We start from the raw sequence: 10,791 nt of genomic DNA, 5'->3' as shown, positions 1-10,791 counted from the left end.
TCTTTCCCTCTAGGTATTGCCCCCATTTTGTGTAGTCATTGACTGTATGACAATATCCAATAAGTTCTTTTCTGTGAGATTTAAAGATATCTGTATCTATAACGGAAAATCATATGTTCTGAGCCACTATGTATGTCAGCCTAACTTCTGGGTTCACGCGAAGCTTAAGTGCATGGTGATGTTGATACCCATGTGTCTTGAAAGGGGTCAGGACTCCTGCTAAGGGTTTGGGTTCAATGGTGAGAAGATGTTGTATTAGTCAGGCAATTCCTGAAACTAGATACAATAGATCCTAACAAAGGATAATAAAGACTGGAGCATTGGTAAGTTACAGGGAAGCATCAGCATTGTGTACATACACCTCTTTTGACGGTCTAGGACTTCTGATAACACTTTGCCTTTTTTTCTATATGTAATACAGACTGCTTAACATAGATGATGTAGAAATTGTTTTTGAGGTGGTGAGAATAACAGTAGAAAATGTGGAGGTGGTAGAGATCAGATAAGGAGAGGGAGAAGATGTAAATAAGTGAATTAATTTGTAGCTTCACAGAAGAGCAGGCTTTTTCATATGACTGTCCACTTTATAGTCATTACACTTTTTGAAGTCTGATGTTTGATGAGCATTTTATATGACTATCTCCAAAAAAGTTTGAAGAAAGTTGGTCATGTGGACTTTTCTTTGCTCTATCTGGCTGTGCATGTTCATGTGTGTTTCATTTCCCACACATATCTCCTTAGCAATCACAAAAGACATAGCGCTTCCCTTTTGCTTATTCACGTCACACCCTGTTTGTCACTCCTGGCTCTTGCTTGCATCAAAACTAGGCTGGAAACATCAGGGATCATAAGCTCCACTGCACTTCCCATTCAGGGAGACAGATCAGGAAAGCTAGACTTTTAGACTGAATTCTAAGTTTTCAATTAATTGAGATTAATCTGAAGTTCTAACATGGATTCGTCTTGAAGGGAGGTGACATATGGGCAGTGCAGCTATATATGTTGTTGAAGTCTTAGTTTAGAAAGTCAGGAGAAGGTTTGTTCCAGGGTGACGATTCTCATGGAAAGAATGAAGTGAATCATTCCCTATTTCATCTAGTTAAGTCACGTTTACCAATATCAAGGAACCAATTGCATATACTCAGTCCTTTACATCTTATCTGGAGAAGAATACGAAGGTTCTTGAGTGCAAGGCTCAGTCTTGGTGATGGTGTGCCAAAGTGTGTTGGGAGCACTTACAAGTTTGGTTATGATGTTGCTGCTGCTGCAGCTGGGAGTTCTAATGGGAGGGCTGTTAACTATTAAAAGAGTTTCTGCTAAAGTTGTGAGAACACAACTGTCTGTGCTCTGTGTCTAGCTGGGACTTTCAGAAGAGCTACAGCTAAAGAAGCATTCAGCCCATAACCTACGTAGCTCACGTAGCCAGGTTTTGAAAACGTGGAAAAATGTTCCTGTCTCAAGTTGTAGTTAAGAGAGCTTCTATGGTCAATCTTAAGAGATGGAGTGATCTCCAGGCTCTCCTGGTAATGTTTTTCCTCACCTAATTGCAGAATTCTGGTTTTGTGAGTCCTCCTATTTTCCTGTAAGCTACCCTCTCACTCAGGAAAACAGTTAGTTTTAGATACTAAGAAAGTCCTAAAATTTAGTCAACAGATTGTAGTAATACAGGAAATCTCTTCTACAACTTCATTCCAATGGGATTAAAAAATAATAGCTAAGTAATAGCATTTACTGCTTTCTAGATGAGTCAGACTTGTATTGGAGGTGGCCATAAGCACAGTTAATGTTCCTTTTTTCTTGAAAGTGTTTCAACAAAGATTGCTTTCACAGCTTGTCTTGAGCAGTCCGTATTTTATAAATATGTATACTTGTCACTTGAAGCTCAATTCATACATACACAAAACATATCTAAATTAGATGCACAACATAGTTTAAAAAAAAAAGTTATGATCTTTATGCTGAGGAAAAGATATTTGCTTACCAAACTCCTCAAAGTAGGAATGCACAGAGGTCAGTGGAGGAAAGAACAAATGTTACTTGCTGTAATGTGGATGCTTCCCTTTCTTGAGCTGTATTCACAAGTTTGGGTTTACTGAGCATCCTAGAGGAACTGAAGCTGCGTGTGTGCTACTAAGCTTTGTCTGCTGAATGTTTGGCACCAAAAGGGAAGGGACAGAAGGTGTGAAACTACTCTGAAAAGCATTTCTTCCTGAAGGTTCCTTGGCTCCAAAGAGCTGGCAAATAATTCCTTTCATGTTTCCTTCTACTCCGTTTATCCCTGTAAGCATCCATCTTCTTATGAATATGAAAAGCACCAGCTGAGCAAGATATTTTTGTTATCCTTAATAAAGTTTTAACACTGACAGAAGAAATAAAATGGAGACACAGAGTGTCAGTTAAAGTCGTAAGAGACACTGCCTGGGCTGTTCTCTTTTATCCTCTATTTCCAGAGAAGCCAGCTCAGGGTACTTGCTGGGTTTCAGTTCTAGGCTCTAGCAAAGTTCTTGGGACAGTCTCTACCCAAGGCAGGGGATAATCCTGATTAGGGTACTTAGTAGATGTCTTATATCTGGGTGGAAAAGGAAGCCATTTTCATGACTTAACCAAATCTCGTAACGTCTTACTGATGGGCCAAGAATAAAGTGACCTGATGGACATCATGTATTTGATATGTGTATGTCCTTTGCAAATTACCTTGTTAGAAAGGCTGTAACTGTATTTTTTGGTGTGTTTACAGGGGTGACCCTTCAATTGTGAAACTGAATATTGCTATTACCACAGGCTACCTCATTTCTGGTAATTATGCACTGTATATATAACACACACAACCTGTATATTTATATTGAGTCACTATGCCTATATAGTCATACTGAGACACTATGCTGGAGATGTGATATGTGTATACAGTACAGTTTCTACTGTGGCTTTTAAAATTGCTAATGGAGTTGTGGGTTGTGGTGAAATCACAGGATCTTGCCAGCGGATGTGGAAGATGGAATGATATCTCCCCAAGCACTGAGGAAATGCCGCTGTGTGGCTTTATGATGCTTTGATACACAACCACCAACTCCTGCTCAGTTCTGTCCTTCAGCCAACTGAGAAGGTGTTAAAGCAGTGCCCTTCACTCCCTTCAGGGTGTCTACAACTTGTAGCTCATATGTTTCTTCTTGTGACCTCAGAATGCTGGCAGAAGAATTTTAGTAATCCTCAATATAGGCTGAGGCAAATGATGCCATAGGCTCCTGCCTGCCCATTGCTTGGTCTCACTTCAAGCCAAAATTTAGTCATGTATAAAACATGGAAATTTTAAATTATTTTCTTGGTATGGCATTTACCCCTATGTATGTTTTGTGTTCTTAATTATTTACTGTCAACTAGAATTGGCATGGAAATTTTACTACAAAATGCTTTGGAGCTTTCTTTTATGGTGTGTGGAGATAGTACTGACTTACCAAAGCAAAAACTTGTTGTGACTTGCACTATTTTCAGGGAAAAATTCTCATGTTAGGATGGAGTCTTTGGTCAGAGACTGAGCCTTGGACTTGATTGTCTCTCAGGCTAGATTTTTCACCCCAGTGGAACGGGTAATCTGGTGATCAGCACACTGAGTTAAACTGTGGGTTAGTTTAAGTCTCTGTTTTTTCCATAAAAACTTCAGCTTCCATGTTTAAATTTGTTGGTATCTCTTTTTGAATAATTATGCATTAGACTTTCATTATGAATTAATGAATGCCTTTGAACAGAGACCTGAACCTGGCCACGCATTCTCTCTCACTTCCTTATATAGTTAATGTTTAATTATTAATAGGAAGTGGAGTGGCTGTGTCAGATGATACAGAGTCCTGCCTGAGGACAGCTAATATAAAGGAGACCAAGGCACTCACTGGAGATACAAAAGGCACAGGGGTAAAGTCTTTGATTTGGAACCTTGGTCACTAATATTCCAGTCCAAAGTACTCACCTGCAGAAAGTAGAGGCAGAAATGGCTTGTTCCAGTACAGAAAAGAAAATCTTCTGAAACCTTACACCATCATGGGAAAAGAAAGAACATTTCTGTCAAAGCTTTCCTTGTAACATTAGCTCAGGTCCGCTATATCACTTTTGCAGTAATTGAAAAAATCTTATTAAATAAAGCAAACATGCTTCTCATTCCAAGTGTCCCGTGCAAAATATTTTTTGTAAATGGTTCCCTGTTTGCTAATATAACTACTTTTTGATTCATAAGTTCCACGTAATAGATCTCTGCATTTACTGCAAGTACTTGTGTATTGGCTACGCCCCTTGTAGCCACCCCATCTCCTTTTATTTTTTTGGTCACTTGTTCCAAATATTTGAGTTAATAAGCGTGAAGTCTTGCTATAAGATTTGGGATCCACTTTTTCCTTCCAAAATATTTCAGCTAAAGCTATTGCCTCTGTACTTTCATTGGTGTGGAAAGTAGTAAAATAGGGCAACTGTTGGAAGAATACTGTTGCTTATTGCTTTGACTAAAGTAAAGTCTTTAGAAAAAAGATGTTCTCTCTTCAGAGATAATTAATTCAGAGAGCTTCTACTGATGCCATATGTTGGTATTTATACCTCTAAGACTTAGAGCAATGCTATTCTGAGGTCAATGGTAGTATAATAAATTGTTCTTTATCATTGTTTCTTTTCTCTTGTAGATTTGTTGCTTATTATTTACTACTGGAAGGCAATTGGTGACAAATTTTTTGTAATACACCACTTGGCAGCTCTATATGCTTATTCTTTTGTACTGGTGAGTGCTGTATTTTTCAGTAACATAAGCAATTGATATTGAAGACAATGTTTTTATAGATCTCATTTGCTTAATGTTTAAAAAAATTACTCACTGGTTGGTGTATTAGCTTTGTGAAAGGCATATTTATATTTTCAATCATCATTACCTTCTAAATTGTTTTATCAGTCATTTGTGGTAAGTGCATGTCTCTTCAATGTTACAGTCCTCCAGTAGAAACATGTAACTTCTTTAACTGCTGAAATTAAAACTCTTCTCAGTTTTTGCTGTAGAGAGACTTTGACAGAGGGGCTTTTCATATGGTTATAGAAAAGGGTTTCAAATGGAACTACAAGCCTGAATATTTAGTTGGACAATCAGAAGGAAGTGGTTTCAAGTGGTTACGTTCTGCTTGTGATTGTATTTGCAAGGCCTTAGGTCAGTGATCCCTAACTCTGGTGAATGTACTACAATCAGCTGGTGTATTTTTTCTGGGGTGGTTTTTTTCTTTTTCCATTTTTGTTTCTTTTTAAATCTGTTATGACACAAACTGATCCTCTGAGACTTCTTGTTTAAGGCTACTTTGGTGGGGAAACAATGGGTGATTGTGTATCTGTAAATATCTATGGCATACATACATTGAAGGGAAAAGGGGATGAGAAGGATACTGTTCTAGGATTAGTTACTCTTTGCTGCTGCTGGAATTTCTCAAAGATGCCCATGTGACTTGGTAGAACGCCCATTGACCTTCACAATAACGCTCCTGAATTTCTTCTGAAAAGCTCATTCAGTAAAGAAAGAATCTTATAAAATACAATTTACTTCATTTACCACATTTCTTTCCCTCCCTACTGTGTGACTCCCAGGCTTACAATATTAAAAGTGTTGAGATGCCAGATTACTGTCAGATTTCCCATGTAGTGGTTTAAAGGGGATGAAGTACACTGACAAGTAAATACTCTGTTTCAGGTTGAAGATAATTAGATCTACTAATATTATCACGGATGAAAGTGAATTAGAGCTGAATATTAAAGGAATGAAAATGCCACAACCAAGGCTAATCCCTGATGCAGAAAATTCATTAGTTGTTTCTGGGGTAAATAGAAAGTGTAGTCTTAGTGTGAACTTCTTTTAAAGCAGTTCTTATTATTTGGATCTCGCTCTGCTCTTGAATGTCTGTGTGTTTCTCTCATTCTCTTATCTTCAGAGAAAGTTAATCATAAGTATCTTATTTCAAAAATCGCACAGATTTTCTGTTTGGTGTAGTGCGGACTGCCATGAAATGCCTGAAGTAGTGGGTATGAGCATGCTCAGTGGGGGAAGGAGGAATCATGACACACACTCCATAGGTTGTTTAGGAAACCTACTGAAATTTTTTAAAATATCTTTTTATCTCTACATCTGCAAACTGCTGCTTAGCCAGCCATTGTGTAATGGGATACTATTTCCAGCACAACCAAGTGATAAGGCAGAGAATATGCTGTACTTTGTCACTTGGAGGAAAGCGCTCAGTTACAACATGTGTCAGTGTAAACGTACCACACGGGTATCTGGATACGGCACAGAGATGTGCTCTTCTTCCAGCCCACCGGGGACGGCAGGGGCTGTGACAGAGCTGCTGGGACGGGTTTCCCCTGCGGTGGGGGGGAGATAAGGGCTTTCTGTGCCCTCCCTGCTGCCGCATAAAAGCTGGGAATTCATCTTCACTTTGGCAAATTATGTTCCTAAAACAATGCAGGGACATTTTTCTTTAGCTTACAGTATTTCTGTTTGGGCTTGTTTAAACATTGGCAAATACAAAATATTTATAATTCTCGTAGACAGTAATAGTATCATCATAATTATAACCTATGACTACTTGTGCCAGTCTTCTCTAGCTAGCTTTTCATGGCCACTTAACTGTAAGTCTTCTAAAGATTTATTTAAAGTAAGAAACTACTGTTTTGAGATACCTGGAAGTGAACTGTAGCTTTTGTAGTAAACCTCATTTTGAAATGGTAAGGAAGTTGGCCACAGCTGGCAAACTCACTTACTATCAGTTTTAATAAAGAAGCTGAGACATTTTATCATTCTGTGCATACTTGAAGACTTTAATCAAGGTTTCACATCTACATTGTTGATTTTTGTATGTCTATTTTGTTTTGCTAACTAGAGCAAAGGTCTGTTGGCTTATTTTGGAAACTTCCGTCTGCTTGCAGAGTTCTCCACTCCATTTGTCAATCAGCGGTAAGTGGTTAGGAATTTTTTGCATAATTCATTTAAATTTTAATCTGTATTATTATTTCTGCCACTTAGGAAGGTTTTTTTTTTCTTGTTGAATGTCAGCTGAAAGGGAATTAATATGTATTGAACTAAGGATTACTATGTGGAAACCTTTTTTGCTATGAAAACCTTTTATTGCTATAGCTGCAACAGTATGTCTAATGTATTCACCCTCAGGTACCTTTTTAGAGTGGACCAGCCTTCATATGAAATGCTGAATTTCTATGAAACTAATGAATGAAGAAGTTCACAACTATAATGTTGTTTATTAGCCTTTCTATGTTTATTTAATTATTAGAATAAAGCCATCACTTTTTTTAGTATCATGGACCAGGAAAAGAAGCAAGATAACATTGTTGTCAGAATCCAAGGATGGAATTGCATTGCGGTAGATAATTTGAAGTTTATTTTGCAGTACTGCACATATATAGATCAATATTAATATATGCACATGAATAGGTAGAATAATATAAATGTATATTCTTTATTTACCTTCAGAGGTAGTTCTGGAAATTATTTTGAGCACTTATATTTAGGTGCTTTACTATTTTTCTAATTTAACTGGCATGGTTAATCTTCACACTTGTGATGAGAGAAGAAAGTGGCAGAAGGCTTTTTTGCAGAGCTCAGTGAGAGTTGAAGCCTGCCATTGCTTCTGAGTAGTGTTGCTACTAAAATTGCTGCTGTAAGTATAAGAAAAGGAGCATGATAATGCCACGTATGGCAGGTAGAGGAAAGCGGTCAATGGAGTTTCCCAGTGCTCTGGGAGGGTGGCCTCTCTCCTTACTCCGTAGACACCATGACTTGGGGGAACAGGGATTTGCCCCAGGAAGACTTCACCTCAGGAGAGGGGCTTTGGTACAGGGCAGTGCTGCAGTCCTCTCCTCCTCCTCCATTTTTTTGCAATGCAGGATCAGATCTTTCAGTGCATCAGTTGCCTACTCCTCACCCATACTTACTGGGGTGTATTTCTACTTTACTGATCCTACATGTATGGCATCTGTTTTCTTCTCCAGGTGTCTGGTGGAGAAAGGACAAGGTTTGTAAGGCAAATAGGAACTGTGATCCTCCTGCAAACAGAGTATCTGAGTATTACCCATTACTGCACTGTGACTGTAAACTCTGCAATATAAGAATGTAGCATTCCTCAGATCTCTAAGAATAAAAAAGACTGTACTGAGATCCCTTTCAAACATTAGCTTGGCAAATTCAACTTAGAGGAGGGCAGGGTGGGATAATGGATCTCTTCAGAAATTGCTTTCATTTGCCCAAGCGCAGTTGAGTATGAGATTGTAGTCTAAGGTGGTCTGTGCTCCATGTGCACAGAGAAACTGAGGAGTAAATAAACACTTCTTTAAACTTATTTTAGTAATACAAGGAAGAGGAGAGCAAGAAAATGAAAAAAAAGGTGATATTATATTCTAGGTTTCTATATTGAAATTCATGTCCTAGTGAACGGCTGTTCTCCCAGCTGACTTCTACCAAGATAGGATTTCATCCTGGGTTTAAGTGGTACCTATACTGACGCTTACCTTTCAGACTGTGGCGTTACGAAGTATCGTGATACACCTGGCTATTAAAAGTAATATATGCTATAGTTTTAAAATGCCTATGGTGAGATCGTGTGTCTTTTGGACACTGACATTTACTGCCTTCTCAGAAAAATGGAAATCAGTGTAGGAGATAAAGAAGTCCCTTGCACTAAGGGATGTCATCTCATTAGTTCATGAATGTTTTGGGGTTTTTTTCATTAAATTTGAAGAGAACCAGACCTTTAAGATAGTAAGTAGTGGATAATGATAATGACTTACAGTATGTTCCTTGTTTGCATTCTTAGTATTACCAAAAGAGCTACTATTAAAATACAAAATTATATTCTAATCTCAGAACTGTAGTATTTTCTTCGTATTTCCTGTCTGTGTTGTTAGGGATATCTAATTGGAGGTTGTGTCCATGCCAAGCATTTATGTAATTAATTATGAACTATGGTGGGTAAAATTGCAGTGATAACTGTGATTCACTGACTTTATTTTTTTGAATTTGCTGGGAGAGGGAAGTTGCTAAGCAGATGTGCAGTTACCTATATTGGCACATCACAGTATATTTTAAAAGCTTTTTTTTTTAATTACTTTCGGAATCTGCATTGTCTACTATCAACGAAAGTACATGTTCTGATCATTAGTCTGACCAAATATATTGAGTCTCTCTCTTCATCTTCTCAGTAAGTGTTTCTGTGGTGAGGTATCCTGCTTCCAGGCTGGGCTGCCACCTTGAGTGCCTGGATTTTAATTGTCTCAGTTGCACTCTTAATGAATTCCGGGAGTATTTCTGTTAGAGCTGGATGTCTGGCAAATCTTTTTAGTATATCTATAATTACCTAGGTTGTAATCTGTAGGTAATTAAATTAAAAATTACTTTTAAAAACAGTTTTAGAACTGTCATTTTGTTAAATAGTCTTACCCTCATATATTCTTGGAAATAAACTGATTATTCCACTTCCCTTCCCCATCCCCCATCATGAATACAGTGATTTAACTAATTTTCCTCTGGTCCTGTCTTTAACCTGCCATTGTTGCACGAATTTCCCTTGCCTTTATTCTGGTTTAAGTGTGAATGATAAAGAACTAGAGGAGTTTGTTCCTTTTTCTAGGAATTCAACCTGCAGGTTCTGTGTGGTAGGCAATAGATAAGTTATACCTGTCTACTAGGGAATTAATATGCGATAATTTTTTTTTTTTTAAAGACTGCTTATGACCCAGGAGTAGTAGTGGGAGAGGGGGTTTTTAGATTTATCTTTCTCATTGCATAACATACCGAACTGTGACATGATCCAGTGCCGTTTACAATGTCTGGTTTTGAAGTTTTGGTTTCAGGCTGGACAGAAGCAGTCAGAAAATCCCAAATCTGAGAAACTGGAAATTAGAGGTCTATCTAGATTACCATGTCCAAATACAATGCTAGAATTGCTTTCAGGGAAACAAATAGAATTTTAGTTGCCCATTAGTGCAAACTATAGTAACAAGTAATAAATTTGTATTTATCATTTTAAAAGAGAATTTGCATTATAGTGTATTACACAATAGTCACTGAAATGCATAGTGGTTGTCAACTTGTTTACAATTAAAATCAGGATTTTCTACATGTTATTCTGCAATGTACTGGATATCACACACTGCTTAAGTGGGGAAAAAAATGCAGCCAAGCAGAAGAGTTTGCAACTAAGCCAAGACACAGTGCAATAATCTAGAAATGATAAGGGTAGAAGCAATTAATAAATTAAATGGTTAATTAGAAAAAAAACATGAAATTAAATCCTTTTTTAATGGGATGGCTTCAAGTCTGCCTGGTATCTGTGAACACTTCTTTTGCAGGTGGTTTTTTGAAGTACTGGGATATCCCAGATCTTCAAAGGCCAACATCATCAATGGTGTGCTGATGACAGTTGTGTTCTTCGTGGTGAGGATTGCCGTCATGCCTACATATTACAGCCATGTAATTTCTTCATTTGGGACAGAGGCTTTCCAGAGATTAGGATTTGCAGCCCAGAGCGCCTGGATTATCTCAAGTGTTGTCCTGGATGTTATGAATGTCATGTGGATGGTCAAAATTGCAAAAGGATGCTACAAAGTCGTTTGTCTTATCGGACAGGAGGAAGCCAAAACTCATAGAAACGGAAAATCTGACTAGAAATCATATGCGTAAAATGAAATTTCTGCTATGAAAATAATGTTGTTTACTGAAACAGTGCACATTTCTGCCATGGAATGCTCCTCTTAAGGAAACAAGGTATTACC

At 37.8% G+C, this 10,791-nt stretch overlaps 1 protein-coding gene across 1 annotated transcript in view; it reads left to right on the top strand.

Annotated features, from left to right (window-relative positions):
- The window catches only part of TMEM56 (transmembrane protein 56), an 18,288-nt gene extending 7,497 nt beyond the window's left edge, over positions 1 to 10,791 (top strand). The window contains exons 3-6 of the mRNA XM_010295086.1: positions 2,738 to 2,796; positions 4,662 to 4,756; positions 6,888 to 6,961; positions 10,369 to 10,791. Coding sequence (XP_010293388.1) covers positions 2,738 to 2,796; positions 4,662 to 4,756; positions 6,888 to 6,961; positions 10,369 to 10,684 — 544 coding nt within the window. The 3' untranslated portion in view covers positions 10,685 to 10,791. The remainder of the gene's footprint in view (positions 1 to 2,737; positions 2,797 to 4,661; positions 4,757 to 6,887; positions 6,962 to 10,368) is intronic.

Source organism: Phaethon lepturus, unplaced genomic scaffold, assembly GCF_000687285.1.
Source record: "Phaethon lepturus isolate BGI_N335 unplaced genomic scaffold, ASM68728v1 scaffold55079, whole genome shotgun sequence".
Lineage (NCBI taxonomy): Eukaryota > Metazoa > Chordata > Aves > Phaethontiformes > Phaethontidae > Phaethon > Phaethon lepturus.
This window is presented reverse-complemented; position numbering and strand designations above follow the sequence as displayed.